Source organism: Macadamia integrifolia, chromosome 10, assembly GCF_013358625.1.
Source record: "Macadamia integrifolia cultivar HAES 741 chromosome 10, SCU_Mint_v3, whole genome shotgun sequence".
In the NCBI taxonomy this organism is placed as follows: domain Eukaryota; kingdom Viridiplantae; phylum Streptophyta; class Magnoliopsida; order Proteales; family Proteaceae; genus Macadamia; species Macadamia integrifolia.
The window spans coordinates 1,379,212-1,397,021 of record NC_056566.1 but is presented as its reverse complement, the minus strand read 5'-3'; the positions used below and the strand labels follow the sequence as shown (position 1 = coordinate 1,397,021).

The 17,810-nt window shown below is 38.3% G+C and overlaps 2 protein-coding genes across 3 annotated transcripts in view; one reads left to right on the top strand and one right to left on the bottom strand.

Moving 5' to 3' along the window:
- LOC122091548 (U11/U12 small nuclear ribonucleoprotein 35 kDa protein) overlaps window positions 1-8,543 on the top strand; it is a 39,525-nt gene extending 30,982 nt beyond the window's left edge. Inside the window, exons 7-8 of the mRNA XM_042661562.1 lie at window positions 7,766-7,844; window positions 8,031-8,543. Of these exons, the coding sequence (XP_042517496.1) occupies window positions 7,766-7,844; window positions 8,031-8,162 (211 nt within the window). The 3' untranslated portion in view covers window positions 8,163-8,543. The remainder of the gene's footprint in view (window positions 1-7,765; window positions 7,845-8,030) is intronic.
- A 2,309-nt stretch (window positions 8,544-10,852) lies between these two features.
- On the bottom strand, window positions 10,853-16,111 carry LOC122090949 (INO80 complex subunit D-like). 2 transcript variants are annotated; one of them, XR_006143773.1, is made up of 3 exons: window positions 15,448-16,111; window positions 14,309-14,739; window positions 10,853-11,453 (listed from the first exon to the last, which is right to left on the bottom strand). XR_006143773.1 is itself a non-coding variant. In XM_042660726.1 (2 exons), exons 1-2 carry the CDS (start codon window positions 16,050-16,052, stop codon window positions 11,363-11,365), a joined length of 696 nt encoding a protein of 231 aa, XP_042516660.1. In that variant the 5' UTR covers window positions 16,053-16,111; the 3' UTR covers window positions 10,853-11,362. The 2 variants fall into 2 exon arrangements, 1 of the variants encoding a protein (XP_042516660.1); XM_042660726.1 differs by lacking the exon at window positions 14,309-14,739.
- Window positions 16,112-17,810: the final 1,699 nt, after the last annotated feature.

Genomic DNA, 17,810 nt, shown 5'->3' with positions numbered 1-17,810 from the left:
CATAATACATGTTATCAATAGTTTTTTTTAATAAATTTTTTATGCAAAAGTGTTTAAAAAATTATTTCCTATCCATTTATGTGTGTATCTTTAGCGTATCTTAGTGTATCTCCGATACGATACGATACCCTCCGATACGTATCTTAATTTTGATCGACCGATACGGCGACCGATACCGATACTTTAATCCTTGATGTCAGATTTTAGGCCCATATCTCTTTGCAACCTGTTGTTTAATTTTGTTGCAAAGATCTTGGCTACTAGGATCAAATCTGTGGTAGGCCCCCTGGTTAGTGATAATCCATCGGCTTTCGTCCCGGTTAAGAGTATGTCGGACGACATCCTTTTGTGCAATGAGATTGTCAGAGGTTTTGACAGAAAATCTCACTCTTCCGCGACTCTTATGAAGATAGATATCCACAAAGCCTTTGATTCCCTAAAATGGGACTTTATTTCTGATTTTATGCTCAAGATGGGATTTCCTCAAGTGTTTGTTCATCGGATCAGATGTTGCATCTCTACCCCTAGCTTCTTGGTCCTTCCTTGTAAATGGTAGCCTCGAGGGTTATTTTACTTCTTCGGTTGGGATCAGACAGGGATGCCCCTTATCCCCTTATATCCTGACTTTGTCTCTTGAAGTTCTCTCCCGCAAAATTCAGATTTGCACAGATCAGCGGCACATTACTCCTATCCTAAAATGCAGGGACATCAAGCTTTCCCACCTTGCTTTTGCAGATGATCTTATGATATTCTCTAAAGCCAGCTCCAACTCCTTGGAGAACATTATGGATTGTCTTCAATTTTTTGAGAGCCTCTCTGGGCTTCGTATCAACCAGTAGAAATCTTTGGTTATTTTTAGTTGGAGTATCTGATGTTGACAAGAGCTCCCTTATTGACATAACAAGATTCTCTTTAGGTCTTTTTCCTGTGAAATATCTAGGCTTGCCTTTGATCCCCTCGAGGCTTACTGCGCACCATTGCACTCCCATGCTTAATCTTATTAGGAAGGAGCTACAACTTTGGAAAGGAAAGCTTCTTTCCTTTGTGGGCAAACCGATTCTCATCAAGCATGTCCTCCAATCTTTTCACATTTATTGGTTTGGTACCTATGGGCATCCCCAATCCACAATCAAGTTGTTGGAATCTCTTATATCTTATTTTTTATGGATAGGCTCAAATTCTTCAAAATTTCTTTGTCCCATTAGCTGGGCTAAGATCTGTCTTCCCAAGTCTGAGGGTGATATGGGATTAAGCCGTATAAAAGATGTCAACTTTGCAAGAATTATCAAGCTGATTTGGAAGATTGCTTCATAGAAGAAAAGTATTTGGGTTTATTGGATTTACTCGGGCCTCCTCCGTTCACACTCCATTTGGACAGTACCTATTCTGTCTAATGCCTCTTGGCTCTGGTGCAAAATCTTATCGGCTTGTTCCCTTGTATCTGGGGCTACTTCCTCTAGGATTGATGAAGGGTCTTTTACCTCCCTTTGGCTTGATCATTGGCATCCCTTGGGCATCCTCCTTCATCAGGTCCCTACCAGAGCTATTTATAGTGCAGGCCTATCAAAAGACTCAAAGGTCTCAAATATCATCAGTGCTGGAATTTGGGTCCCCCGAGCCCCTCTCCTCTTGCTCTTGCTCACATTTGGAATGCCCTCCTCATTATTAGGGGAATGATACTATCTTGTGGTCTCTTAACTCATCAGGTGTCTTCAGCTCAAAAACAGCTTGGGATTCCATCAGACCAAGAGGGGTCAACATGCCTTGGCACAGGATCATCTGGTTTAGATATCACATTCGCAGGCAAAGCTTCACTACTTGGAGGGCCCTCTCCAACTGACTCCTGACTCAGTCCTTCCTTATCCATCGCCAGATCCCGGTCTTTTCTGCTAGCACCCTTTGTTGGAATGGAATTGAAGATACAAATCATCTATTTTTTGATTGCCCCTTCTCAGCCTCTATATGGAAAGGTGTTATAGGTAAATGTTGGCCAGTGTGACATAGAATCCTCCCCCTCTAGCAGTAATGGATCTAGGTTGATATGACTTTTGGAGGATCATCCTCTATTTGTGATGTGGTTGGAAAACTTGCTTTCAATACCTCCATCAATCAAATTTGGATGGAGCGGAATATTAGGAAATAGACCTTTGACTCTCCGCCTCTTCAGAAGATTTGGGATTCCATCTCCTTTAACATCAAAGGAAAGCTCTCCTTTATCACCTCTAGTTGCGTTGACTCCACAAGGAACGTGCATATTGTTGTCTCCTGGGGCCTTCCCCTTTCTTGTCTCCTAGCTCCCCTTGAGGGTGTGGGGGCTTTGTGTAATTTTTTTTCTTTTTCTTTTCCCCCTTAGGGCTGTAGTTTTTCTTCTCTTTGGTAATGAATTTATTTATTCACCCCTAAAAAAATAAACTAATACCTGTTATTTGAATCCAATAAAAATAGTTTCAAAATCAAATTCCAAGAGGATAAAAAGTCAACGATCCAGTCTAAGAACAAAACCTGAATTTTTGGTTGTAGGAGCAATTTCAACTTTCAAATGCTGGTTTTTTTTTTCGCCAATTCTGAAAATTCCATAATCTTATCATGGTAAAACATTGCTAAAAATCAAAAGTGCGGTAAAATAATCTCTTATTTTGATGTCCATAAACATATTTTCTTTCAAGCGATTTTAACAGCATTCACGCACTTTAAAAAAGTTTTACTAGAATATAATTTTATTATTACAATTCAGATTCAATTAATCTTAGACTTGTTGGAAAGTTGGTTCTTGTGCTCTACCTAATACAAAAAATCTTATATAAAAATAAAATCATTGGGCCAGTCAAAGTTATTAGAGAACAAGAACATTTATCTAAATGTTATTCTTTTATTATGACTTAATATGACTTAATGTTGATTTTTTATGAATTGATGTGGCTTAATATTGGTTTTTGATGACATGATGTGTCTTAATGTTGACTTTTGATGATATAAGGTATATGTAGCATACTAAATAATGTTAGAAAAAAGGAAAAATAAAAAAATAACACTTGGCCACCTTGGTCGCGTAAGTGCTTAGGCATCCCTCCTCCGCCTAGGGTGTCACCTTGACAACTATGATTAGAGCACAACCTTTGGTTTGACAGGTACCTCCAACATTGTTTTATACCCCTTTTTGCACTTGAAATGTTGTAAGTGATGCTTCCGGTTGCCTTGTGTTAGTGAGCTATGTTGTTTGAATCTCTTGAGTTGTTATAAGATGATGTTACACTTTGAGTAGTGTGCTTGTTCTTCTTGCTGTGTTTTTTCTTCCAAGTATTGTAAATGAGTATTTGGGTAGTGTGTGTGCTCCCCATTTGCTATGGATGGTAAACAAACTCTGTGTGTGTTCTACATCATGTTGGAAGTTAGCTGACCTATGGAAGCTTTGGCTAGTGGTTCCCATCCCTCAAATAATCTTTCAGAATCCCAACACCCAGATTTCCATTGTCAAGTTGGAGAACACTGACTACTTGGACTAGGCTCATTTAATGACGTGGGGAAGGTAAGGTTACCATTCAGGCTCCTAATTCAAGTGATCCAATGTATCAGAAATGGGAGACCGAAAACTCCACTGTTATGACTTGGCTGGTTTTCTCTATGAAACCTCAGATTGGTGGGAGGTTCATGAGAAAGGAGATTGATAGCCAAGGACATTCGGGATAGTGTTGTTAAGACTCTTAAATTGAGTAGATGACTTGGCTAAGTTTTACCAACTCCTCTAGAAGATCATCACAATGAAGCAGGAAGACAGGGAAATTTCTAAATATTATAGCACTTATTGGTATTAGGAGGAGTATGGCCATTATAGGGACCTCTAACTATCCAATCTAGAGGAAGCAAAATATACCGAACTCTTGAGAAGGTTCGTAACCTAATCCTCCTTGCCTTGGTTGGCTGAATCTGGAATGTGAACTAATTCAGGTACAAATTTTGGCTCAATCTTCTTTTTCGTTAGATGAAGTTTGCAGCTACTTGCAAAGTAAGGAAACTCGACGAGTGGCCATGGAAACTGTACCATCTCTTGAGTAGTTTGCTTTTACTTCTAGCTCCCATAGAGATTGGCATGGTGGAGGAAGAGGCCAAGGGCCACCTTGTGGGGATAACAAAGATAGACTCAGATGTGATCATTGTGAGAAACCTTAGCACACTAGAGAGAGGTGCTAGGTGTTCATGGTCCTCTCCCTAGTATCCGTGGTGGTAGGAGAAGGGGAGCTAGAGCACACACAGTGATGGCTGATACTGAACCTATGGGGTATCCATCTGGTCTACAGACAGACCATAATTCTCTCACACGAGAGAATATTGTAGCCTTTCACAGAGGGTTATGTCATAGCTAGGCACTCTTCTTCTATAACTATAGTGCCAAATTCTTTAGGTTTTTTACTCTGGAGCCACTGATCATGTGACTGGTATGTCTCAGTATTTTGATTCTTATTCTGTCTGTTCTGGTAGGGATAAGGTTAGGGTAGCTAATGATTCTCTTCTTCTATTTCTGGTTAGGGTAGTGTCCATGTTATTTATTTTATTTCCCTTGATTATTTTCTTCATGTTCCTAACTTTGCTAATCTTTTATCAGTGAACCACTTAACTAAATCCTTAAATTGTTGCCACTTTTCCCCCTCTTATTGTCTTTATTTAGGATTTGGTGACAAAGAGGATTGACAGTGGACATGAGGAGAAAGGGCTCTACCTTCTTGATCTGCGATCATCTTTTTTGCTTACTGCTTAGTCCTATACGTGTGGGCATAGTGACAACAATATTACTGATTTTAGGATGCTTTGTGGCATCAATGTTTAGACCATCCTTCTTTTGGTGTTATGAAGAAACAATTGCCACACTTGTTTTCTTCTATTTCTTCTTCCCATGTATTTCAATGTGAACCATGACATTCTTCTTATCCCTATCATGGTAATAGATCTACAGTTTATTTTTATACTGTCCATATTGATGTTTCGGGACCAGATCACTATTTCTTTAGTTGGCTATTGCTATTTTGTGTCATTTTTTGATGATTGTTCCCACACCACTTGGACCTTTTTTATGAAACACGAAAGTGATGTCTATGATGTCTTCAAAAGTTTCTGTCAATTGGTTTGTACTCTATTTGATACTAGAATTGAAATTGTTCGTTTTGATAAGGGGGAGGTATGGTGGACTCCAAAACTTTTTTACCGTTAATGGCATTATCCATCAGTTTTCTTGTGTAAACACACCAACAACAGAATTGGGTAGCCAGGAGGAAAATCATCATTTGTTGGAAGTCACTAGGAGTCTAATATTTGACCTACATGTCCCTAAGACTTTTTGGTCTGATGCCCTTCTTACTTAGTTATTGCTGCCTGCTTAATCAACCACATGCCCACTAAACTCCTTAGTTCCAATTCCCCGTTGGAAGTTTTGTCCCTTTAGGAATCTGCTTTCTCTCTTTCTCCTAATGTTTTTGGGTTTGTATGTTATGTTCATGTTAATAAGTCAGCTCAGATTAAACTTGAACCTAAGGCCCTCAAATGTCTTTTTCTTAGTTATTCCCCCTCTACCAAAGGCTATAAGTGCTACCATCCCTCTTCCCGAAGGCGACTTCTCTCTAAAGATGTCATGTTTTTTTATTTCAATGCATTACTTTACTCCTCATCAACATCCTCTTCAGGGGGAGAATAGTGGCATTGACATGTTTGTTGATGTCACCCCTTTTCATCCACCCTTGCCTATTCCTCCTTTTTTGCTTGATGTGGGAAAACACAAATAAGCGGAAATTATTGATGTTTTTGATCATTTAGGGGGTTTCTAGTAATGAGAAGGAGTTACTTGTGTACAATAGAAAGCCAAGAGTTCTCTTTGGATCTATATCCTGAGATCCACCCTTGAGGTATTTTTTGGGGATGAAGTGTCAAGGTCTAAGAAGGGAATAAATATTTGTCAAAGGAAGTTTGTGCTTGATTTGTTGAAAAAAACAGATGTTGGGTTGCAAACCAGCAAACTCTCCTATGGAGCAGAATCACAAAACTTAGAGAAAAATGTGGTTCACCCCTTATTGATGGACGAGCATACCAAAGGCTAGTGGAGAAGCTTATCTATCTCTCTTTGATTCACCGAAATATTACCTATGCATTTGGGGTGGTGAGTTGGTTTATGCATGCCTCCAAGAGTGGACACTTGGATGTTATATATCGCATCCTCAAGTACTTGAGGTCCATCCCAGGAAAAGGCCATTATATGCTAGGCACACCATTTGAGGATTGAAGGCTACACTGATGCCAATTGGGTTCGTTCAGTTTCTGACAGACGATCTACATCTGGCTATTGACATTTTTGGGTGGTAACCTAGTCACGTGGAGGAGCAAAAAACATCTTATGGCCCGGTCAAGTGTGAGGTAAAATTCAGGGTTATGGCTCCTGGAGTTTGTGAACTTTAATGGTTGAGAAGGTTGGTCCAAGAGTTGGGGTTTGATACTGAGGCACCTATGAGACTCTATTGTGATAAAAAAGCTGCTTTAAGTATGGCCCACAGTCCTATAAAATATGACCAAACAAAGCAATATTGAGATGGATTATTGATATTTCATTAAAGAGAAGATTGCCTCTAGCTACAAATGCACCCTTGCGCGAGGACATCTTCACCGAAGGACTCATTCCTCATTAGTTCAGTACTCTTTTGTGCAAGCTGGGAATGTACAACATTTATTTTTCAGCTTCAGGGGGAATGTTAGAGTTCATGTAACAAGGGTACTCTTGTATTGGGCTATTATTTGTAATATGTTGTAATGTATTTTTCCTTTCTACCTTTTACCTACTTTTGCTATCTTGTATTAGCATGGGGAGTAAGGATGTAATTTCCCTTTAGTGACTTGATATAGGGGAGAAAATACTCTCCCACAATATTCTACCATCATCTTTCTCCCTTGTCTTCTCCTCCTCCAACCTTTAGATTCCAATTGTCTTCACCTGGTTTTCTTGTGCGGAGTCCTCTGCCTCCAGTTCAAGGGCTTCAATAGGATCGTTGATGAAAACCCCAATGTGAATCCTAATCATAACCCTAGGTAGTTGAATAATTGTTCATTTGGGGAGGTCTAAGAATGGCAAGGAAAAGAGGTGAAGACAAAACAGGGTAAGTAAATACACATCCCAACGTCACACCATGAGCGTCAGATACTCCACCCGACCTCAGGCAAGGTTCTTCGGTCCAAAAACTAATGCTGAAACTCTGGCAATGATGACGAGCTCTGGTCAGTTTCTTCTTCAATATATCGTCTCTACCATTGCTGAAGAAGATTGAGTTGCACAAAGCGAATGATAAGATTTGAGAAGTCATGGAAACTGAGGGCAGAGGGAGAACTACGGATGTCTCCATCTCCCAGCTGTGGTTCTTGAGGTTGTTGTGATGAGGGATTTGTTGATCAGGGGTGCTGTTGTCCTTGTTCGATTCCGCCGCCGAGGAAGAGAGCTTGAGGGGGGGAGGGGGAGGCGGAGGCGGAGGCGGAGGCAGAGCAGGGGAGGGGAGGGGAGGGGAGGGCTAGTTGCAAGGGTGGACTTTTTATTTTTATTTTCATTACTTTATTCACCGATTCTTGAGCTGATATCCAAAACTTTGGATCGTTTGACCAGAATGAGCCTATCCCTACTGATTCCATCTGCTACGGATCAGAATCACCAGGGACCGGTTCCAGTTACTAAAACCTTGGGGGTAATTATTGTTTCACCTTCAAATTAATGTATTCCTCTGCTTGTGTTTTGTGTATGTAGGCGACCGATTCCTTTGGATGATTTGAAGAGACTTGGCATACCGCCTCCCCCAGAAGGAAGATATATGTCACGTTATCAGGTATCTTTTCTTTACTAACCATTTAACAAGTACAGGGATAATTTGCAGCTTTAATGGTGAATCAAATCCACCCAAAGAAAATGTTGAAATAGCATCCTTAACTATCTAGCCATGTGCCACTGCTTCTGTTATGATTAATTAGTTTAATCAACAATTGTAATTTCACCTCTTCCTTACGATTTACAGGTACCATCACCCCCAAGAAGGCCACGGACCTCGGTGGATAGGGAAGAACGTTCGCATAAGCGCCATAAACACAGTAGACATTCACATCGACATGAGAGGGGGTCTTCCAGTAGAGATTATCTTTCTGATTGAATTTTAAAAAGCAGACAGTTCTCCACTTGCTGTACGCTGGAGACAGAGGGTCCAAAGTGCAATATGTACTCGAAGAGCCTTCAAATAAATGATTCCTGCATTATCAAGGAGGTTCTCAGTATCAGCTAATGACCAGATCTGCCATACTGTTGTTTAATTGTTCGTAAAATGTTGGTAAAGTTACCAAAAGTTTACCTTGAAACTTTGTGGTCAAATTGTCTGGCTGATGTAGTTTTTTGCTGTTAACATGACAAGATGATACAATCATTGATGGTATGAAGTTTTGGGACTTCACACATGCTTAAGAACTTTGGTTGACTTGATTTTGTGGCATCATTTTCATTGAAAGATATGAGATGTTTACAGACATCTTCATTATCATGGTTTCTTGTCTTGTGTTCCATTTTTTGCCTGGTATGTATAACGGGTTTACAATGTGGAACTTGGTTCAATGGAAGAATTCCATTTAATTTCACGGCTTTCTAAATGATTGATTGGGGGAGGGAGGAATGATTTCATTCTTTCAAATCTTGAATTTCAAAGTGAAGGTTGCATTATGCTATCTCACATAGGAAACTAAATACCATATAGGTGACTAACTCGAAGAACATTTAATCCAGCCAAAGGTTCCTCAAATTGCCAAGTTGATAGAAACACGAAACCCACTTGCATTGCAGCTTCTTAACCAAACAGGGGAAAGGCCAATAGTTCAAGGTTCTTACTTAAATGTCCGTAAATTTATTTGCATATGCTAACAAACACTCAATAGAACGGATGATTAAGCCATCATCTGCTGGAACTTAGGGAAATCAAGCACACCATGCCATTGAGGTCGAATGCCTGTATGATGGTCTTGCACTCTTTGTTTGATATTTTGTAGCCAAGGCGACTGAACATACTCTGTAAGCTCTTTGTTGTAATGGACCCAGAACCCTTCAATACGAACATCTCAAAGCCTCTTTTCAGATCATCTCCCCCTTGACGTTCCATCAACTTCACAAAATTGTCAAAGTCAAGCATCAAATTGCCGCTGCCTGCTGCATCAAGATCATTGATCACACCTTGAGCCTCCTTACATGACATGAATTCCCCTATGGAGGCAAGGTAGGATCTGAGTTCAAAGCCTTCGATCTTCCCAATACCATTAGTATTGTTTGTTTAAGAAGCTGCAATGCAATTGGGTTTAGGCTCCAAAAAAAATAAAAATTTGTGACTTTTACTCGACGAATTGTTCGCATTCACAACTACCCAAAGGAACCTTGGTGACCAGTACCTCTTCAACTCATCTTCTCTACTCTGCAACTCCCTCTCTTTCTTATGTACTCTGCGGCTCCTTTTCTTTCTTCTTTTATCGTGGGTGATTCCTCTATTTCTTCTTTAGAAACTTCTAATTCTCAGAGCTAATGGAATTGAAGGAGAAGAAATCCTAAGCTTGTGAGGAACAATGCTGACATTTCAGGAAGCTCCATCCCAAGGCTGGAGCATAGTTAGCAAATTCGGATTCGGGAATTATTCGGACGGAGAATTATTCGGAATAATTCGGACGATTAATTTAAGGATTCGGTCAAAAAAGCGGTCAAAAAATCTTATTGGGGTTTTTTTTTTTAAATAATGTTTAAATGGACCGAATAATTCGGTTTAATTCGGATTCGGTCCGAATTATTCGCGATTTATATTCACTTTTGAAAAAGTCGCGAATTTTAAAGAATTTTATTTATAATTTGGATTCGGTCCGAATTTTTGATAAAATTCAGAAAAATTTGGTTCAGCCGAATAATTCGCGAGTTATTCGGCCGAATTGATAACACTGGGCTGGAGAGAATTTTCAAGACCAAGTGTGCTCAGTGATTCCTCTCTCACTCACGCGCACACAGTTTAAATTGAGATAGGGAGAAACATCAAGTGCTTGAAGTCAAATCAAGGTCAAGAAATCACATGGAATATGTATTTCAAATTTCTGTAATGATTATGAAATTACTTACCAAAAAAAAAAAAATGATTATGAAATTAGGGTGCAACAGTCTGCTGCTACCACTAGGACCCCCCCCCACCATAATGATTATGTTTTTTGACTGATTCATTCAGCAAGAACACGATCAACCCAAAATTTTCAAATGCAATTCTGCTCCCAAAGTGTTTCTCCAAAACAAGAAACACTAGAATCACTTTTGTAGAGTGTTATCAAACGGGATCATATCTGCCGTCCTGTGGTGGATAGGATGTGGTCCAAATTTTGTAGACAAACAGAACCCAAAATTGGGGACCACAAGTAAATTTTCAGCCTAAAATTGCCTTAATGACATACTTGAGTCTGGAAATTATAAAATATAATTCAAGATAACGATCAAAATACCATAAGGCGTGCATGGATATACATGAGAATACAGTTAGAATTGCCACTCATTCCACATGGCAAAATACTGTGTGCCACTTTGATAAGGTTACCAAAACAGGGATACTCAAATGAGTTTTTCCTCTCTTGGAATTGCCAAAGAACCTAATTGGTACGAAAGACTTTATTTTATTTATTTTATTTTTTTCTGGTAAACAAAACTTTTATCTTGTGACCTAACAATTTGCTCTGCATTAGGCTCATGCAAATCAATTGCTTTAGAGAGTATAGGTTGGGTGCCTGCCCAGTCTACTTACATGTCCTTTAAGAGTCCAAATAATACACTTGCACCAGCAAATTAAACACGCAAAGATCAAAATAAATTCCAACAAACCAAGCTTAACATCCATTAGTGAGAGAAGAACAAATTTAAATGACATCAGCAAGTATTTGTATTGTATGAGCCTTATACTTTTCTAGCAATTTGGCCGGCTCAAAAGAATCAATGCTATACAATGTTTACTTCAGGAGTCCCATCTCCACTATCACAGATTTCTGCATTCACTTTGCATCAGATGACTACTGTATTTATAACAAAAATATTTTAAATACATTATGGAATCCTTAAGAATCTGCTATATATTACCACCATTGATAGCTCCATGTAGCTGAGCTTCTCTTGACTTGTGTAGGCTGCACCTCTTTCTTCTTACTCTCATCTTTCATCCTTTCATTTCTCCCTTCCCCCAACTCTATGCGGACTTCTTTTCCTATTTCGTTGCCTTTCTTATGGATCCAACCAACCCCGTGAAGTTGGGAAAAAAACGAGTTGGTTGTTGACAGCTCCATCAATTTGTTCCCCAAGTATTCATGCATATGTAACTTCGTAGCTACTGTTCCATTGAGTCATTTGCTGCCATCCCATAGATAACATTCCCTGTGATCTGTGTTTCTTCCACCTGAAATAAGAAAGTTGAGAAATCAGATTGTTAATTGCCTGCAGCTACATGCTGTAGCAAATATTTATGACTTTCCTCTTGCATAACAAGGAGGTCCAAGCTGGACAACGCTGCTTAACAATCATCATTGCAAATCAAATAAGGTAACAAGGGAACATTTTAATTCCTCAAGAAATGCCCACAATAATAGAAGCAAGGATAGCGTTCACCAGCCCAGAAGGCAACAACATAAGCCCCAGAAGGTGTCAGAGTTGCATCACAGAAGCAAAAAAGTAACCAATACAAGGTCTCTCAGGCTACCCACTTCTAACCACAGCCTAACCTACAAAGTAACAAGTAGTATGTGATTTGGTTGGCACCCATCAAAAAAGCGAAAACAATTGTGTTCGAGAGGTTGGGAAATATTTTACCTACCTTACTAGTCCAATTGCTCGTTGGCTTAAACAGTTAGATGGTGGAAAATTCCTCAGACGAAAAAACAAAACCAATCAAACACTAGAAAAAATGATACCTCAATCAAGGATTGATGGTGATGATATGAAAACAAAAAATGATGATGGTTACTGGTCAGTTACAATTGTCCCACAAAAAATATTCATATTTGTTCTTGGTCCATAAGAACTAATGACCACATTCACAATAGAGGTTCTACAGTAGTCCATTGATGCTTTGATTTGATAAGAAGCTGAGTAGACATCTACACATTGCCAAAGGAATTCCTAAAGACTGTTTCAATTATACAGATGAATAATCCTTTCAAAGAGCGGTTGATACATTTGGACACTCTCTATAGCTGCATGCTAGGACCACTGCATTAACTGTCCTTCTGGAAGTCGTTTGGACCAACTGACAGATATTTAGGATTAGCTGGATAGCTACAAAATATACGAAAATGAATTTCACACGTTGGTCCATTAGTCGTTGAAGATAGGTCACTTCCTATGAAAAATTATTCCATTTGCAAGTTTCAGGACTATTTATTTGGTGCCTTCCCCAACTCAATCTATAAAGCTTCCATTCAGGGATTTTTTTTTTTTTTTTTGGGGGGAGGGGGTTGTGGGGGTGGGTGGGATATCAGCCTTAATGTCTTGATGTTTCCTGATAATTCTTTTTGATGTTCATTTAGCTTCCCCCCATTACCCCCAACCCCCCCCCCAAAAAAAAAAAAAATAAATAAAAATAAAAATCAACAGTTGACATTAGCACATTCCATTTAAAGTCTTTTTCCAAGTCACTTTCCTGAAATATGGGAAAGCCAAATTGAGTTTTCTTTTGAAACAAGCCTCCAGGTAACACATAACTTTATAAAAAAAAAATCTACTTGGTTACTTTGAATTAGACAGAGTACAGCATAGAAACAGCAGTTTATTTGAAATGCTGCCACATTGTTGCGAGTGGAAATTTTCTTCCAGTCTTCTACAGCAACCCCAACCACAGTTCCCCCCCAATTTCTTTGTCAGTGAAAAAAAATGCCGGTGACTCTTTGCCATTGCCAAAGCTTAAAAGCATACTAATCTAGAACCTGATACCTCCAACAATTAACTCCTAGAATATTACAGTCATAATTTCTTGAATTGATCAAGAATCAGGATACAAAATGGTGAGAATACATGAAGAATCTCTCATCTATGGCCATTTAAGTACGTGTTTGAGTTCTCATGTCAATATCATTGATGTCATCTTGTTTTGTTTTACACGTAAATAAGACAAAAAGTGATAATGACAAATTATTCATTTGAACAGGCATAATATTAAAAAATCTAAAATGTGTGGACACATGAATAGTTTAGAAACATAGGGCAATAGATCAAAATACAATTACTATTAACTTAACAACTAGGAACCTATAACAAAATAGAAACTAGAATAAAGGTAATCACTAGGAGAATATTTTAGGAGATCTTCAAGCTCCAAAGATAATCTTCCAACAGATTATTCCACAGAAAAAAAAGAAACTACCAGCAGCACTCAATCTTCTAAAGTAGCCTACACAAGATATGGTCTTCTAAAAGCATGTTTGACTCCAACCATGACCCACACATGCTAGGAAATAGCTGGTCGACATCCAGCCCTGTTGACAAAAACCAAACCAGTACCAGCAGAATGGTCAGCTGGTTCTGACCCTTCTTCTCAAACTGGACCGCATCAGTTTTGGTGCTATTGAGCAGAGCATACAGGATTACTATTCCAAAGCTGATCTTCCTCTTTGTTCTAGTTCTGGTTCCTCTACAGCCAGGTGATATCTCTGCACTATTCTTCATAGTCCCCTTCTTCTCTTTATCCAATCATATTCTTTCTCTTCTCCGTTTTCCCAAAATCAATTCCATAATCTTGGTATTATTTCTAAGAATCAAAATCTGGTTGTAAAATTCTGTTTACACCAAATCTAAACAGTTCCTCAGGTCTGATCATCCTTACTTGCTATGTTTCTCAAGTTCTTGAATATCGCTTTTTCTGGTTGTAGTTCATTCTTCCAGATTCATTTCTAGAACCTTGAAAGGGTTAATCTTCCTTAAACAAAATTTTATCTAACTGCAGAAACATGCTGGCAGTATCATATACTAAAGTAAAGTTTTTACCAATTCTTGACTGAAATTTTGTTCATCCAATTCCTGTACTTACTTTGAGCTTTAACAGTTCCTGTCACAATCTTTACTACACTCAATCAAAGAGTACAGCGATTTTTTGGGGTGGTTGCTCGGTTCTTGATTCAAGTATTTAACTTTCATATTATCATACATTTTAACAATCAAGCTAAGGAGAAAACAAAGAACATATGATAAGAATTAAATTTGACAGAGAAAATTACGTTAGGCAAAAGAGCTAATTCCCGCTAGCCTATTTAGAGGAGGTACCTTAGAAAGGCAAGAGTTATTGTCCTCAAAAGACAACATTTGCTGCTCACTCAACAGTTCATCCTGCTCCAACAACTCAGATTTCTCATTCTTCAGTTTTGGTGTCAATGTACTTTGACCATCATTCATATATGATTCAAAGCATATGAGTAGTCAGTGGTGGAAGGCTTAACCAGAATTTCCTCTTTAATAACATGATTATCAACATTTTCCCTCATGTTAATCTTCTTTTGGCTTGAATTTGGCGTATAGATTCAGCAATTATTATATGAAACTTGGGGGCCAGTGAGCTTGGAGAAGAGATATTAAGACCCGTCTTCTTCAATGCCCTTGTGAAATGCTTTTGAGCCTTTTGGAAATGGACAGTGCAAAGAATAGGGACAGTAGATCTTAGAGTCGGCTTTCCACAAAAAACAGGTCCTGTTTGTGAACTGAACACATGAAACAAAAAACAATCAGGTGATTAATCACTTTTGTCAGATGAGACAATTCGAAGAGTAAATCTTGGTCAGTATAGAAGAAGTCAAATGAATCAATGCACGGTAAATATAAATACTCTCTCTCTGGGTTCATCTTTTGTTTCTTCCATTCTGAGTGTTGCTTAATTATTTCTGCTAATTCCCTCACTCTCTAACAGTCTAATTTCATTAGTATTTAATCAGTACAGAATTGATTTTTCATATCAAATGGTCTGCAACATCTATGGCATACCATTTGCACCAATCACTTGTAAAAAATACCAAAATCTGCATGAAACATAACAGAACAAGCAAAGGATCAAATAAGCCAGCACCATCAATAATTTCTCTTTACCTTTTTTTTTTAATATGTATTCTTCTTACACTGAAAACAGAATAGAAATCTGGCACTAATCTATCATTGTGTACAAACATGCTGCCCCTTTAAAGCAATTATGCAACACTCATTGCAGCCTCTGCCTTAATAATAGGGATTATAATAACAACAAAATCACTCTCAAAGGATAGAATATTTCCATTAAATTGGTTCTACTTGCACAGATTAAAACAAAAACAGGCGATAACTCCCACAAAAATCTACTAAAACCCCAATAAATTCAGTATAAGACATAACTGATCTCTAAATATTTAAAACTGATGCAGGTATCAGAAACAAAATACCTTTTGACGACATATGTACATGCTTTGTAAAGCTTCTGTTTTGTATCCGAAAGGATATGGGAATGACAATAGTTGGTAAGCGCCATGGCTTTCGCTTTACAACCTGCGAAAGCACACCGATTATTCTTCCCTTCATTGTTATTTTCTCCATTGTTCTCTCCACTTCCCTCCACAACACTTCCTGCACCTCCTCCACCATTGTCCTTCTCCTCTTCTTCCTTAAAAGGGCTCTTCCCGTATTTCCAGTAATACTCCCTATACTTAACCCTAAGTTCCTCCATTAAAGCCCAATAGTGATTCTTGTAAAACTTAGATAGTTGCTTCAGACGTCGAGACCGTCGCTGAATTACTTCTTCACGGGTGAGGAACTCAGAGTCACGAAGAATCAAATCTTCCTCGGATCCGTCAATGGTGAGAGCTGTATTTGCCGCCATGTCTGAGTTTGTGGGAGGAAAAACAGAAGGGTTTACGTTAGGGTTTTTGTCTTCATGGTTTCCGAGCTGATCAAAAGGTACAGAAGATAGAAGATCCTTCTTCGAGGGCTTGGCGGTGGAATAAGGATATGGCCTTGCGGTGGAGGGAAGGCCGTTGTTCGCAGAGCCCATCTCAAAGAGAGAGAAAGAGAACAGAAAAGAGACGATGGAAAGTTCGAAACTAAACGGATATTCCCTTAAGACCCAAGGGAGGGTCGATTATTATATAGAAAAAATTACTCAATAATGGTGTCAGTTTACGAAATTATCCACCCAATTTTTCATTAAATCAAATTACTCAAAGTAAATATTAAGGGCGACAAATGCTAGCTGACTAGTGAGGGTGTCAATTGGCTCGGTTCTGGTTATTTGGTTTGGTTTTGATTCGATTCCTAGTGATAATAAGGTGGGCAAAAGTCAAATTGAGAATCCACTTTGTTCCGTATTTAGATACTCAAGCCGACTCAATTAGCTCGGTTCGATTTCGATTTTAATTCGGTTTTGATATGCAGTTTCAATTCAAATTTTTTACTTCAATTTTAATTCGGTTATGAAAATTGTTTCACTTTTGGACCATGACTGTGATGGACTCCATTGCTAACTCCAAAATTATCTTAGCATGTAAATATGTGATGATAAATTACAAAAAACACTTACCACCTAAAAAATTGATATGGGGTAATAAAAATTCAAGTGTGGGGTCCCTAGATCAAGTGTAGGAGGATTTATCTTTGGTCCGAATCGATATGGTCCTTACCTTAAGCCAAGGTTGGGATTTGTTTTTTCTTCTGAATTTTGGGTGTATATTCACTGCAAACATCCATGAGACACAACTTGTGCACTTAGGGGTTTAAAGGCTTGTTGTATATGCTAAGTGCAATCATGATTCCTACGAAAGTGAGTTAGTTTATTTATTTTTTATTCTTTTTCTTTTTGTTTTGCTCGAGGACTAGCAAAGTCTAAGTGTAGGAGAATTCTGATAAGCACATTTATGTGTGAAATATAGGGTATAAAAACATGTATTTTACATATTTAGAATGGAGCTACCTTGGTTATCGTTCTTTTTTTGCAGGTTTTATATTTTAAAGTCCTTACGGATTATCGGGCACCATATCTCCAATTTTAAAAGTAAAGAAGTTCGTTTCTTTTCATGGTTGTGAAGAGAACAAAATTCTGAGCAAGATGGATGTGTTGCATTAAAAGTATACATCTGTTTGGTCACCCGTACAAGTGATTATTCTTTTCAAACTAGAAAAAAGAATAATGGATCAGAATTGAACTAAGATGCAGAACAAACCCGTTTGCAGCTGTCCTAGGTATACAAGGAATATTTCAAATGCCAACAAGGATCGATGGACTCCCCTCAAGTGATTGAAGATTCTTTTTTAGTAACAACAACTGCCTAGTGTAGTTGGTGAGTTGTGGTGTGTAAAAATCCCTTGCTTAAAAGAAAAATATAAAAAAGGAAAAAAAATAGAAAAAAAAATCCGTCCAAACTTCTCTCTCCCCTACTTTTTTTCCTATTTTCTCTCTTCTCTCTTCTCCACCACACAAATTTGATCCAAGAGGGGTCCACACTTAGTTGTCCTTCTCATTTTCTTCCCTATTTTTTTTTTTCTCTCTTCTCTCTTAATTTCCACCTCATCAACAAAAATCTCAAAAAATTCCCTAAACTAGAAAACCAAAATTCGTTGTACTCCCTCCCATTCCCTGTATAAGAGAGTCGACCAAGGGGAAGGAGGGGACACTTCTTTAGGGTTTTCTCTCTTCCTCTTTTCTTCTCTAGTTTTAATTGTGCTTTAGTTATAGTTTTAGTTCTCCTTTGCTTTTGGCTTTAAACACTTTTGTGATTGGTTTTTATTTAATGAATGCAAAGTTTTTATTTTTATT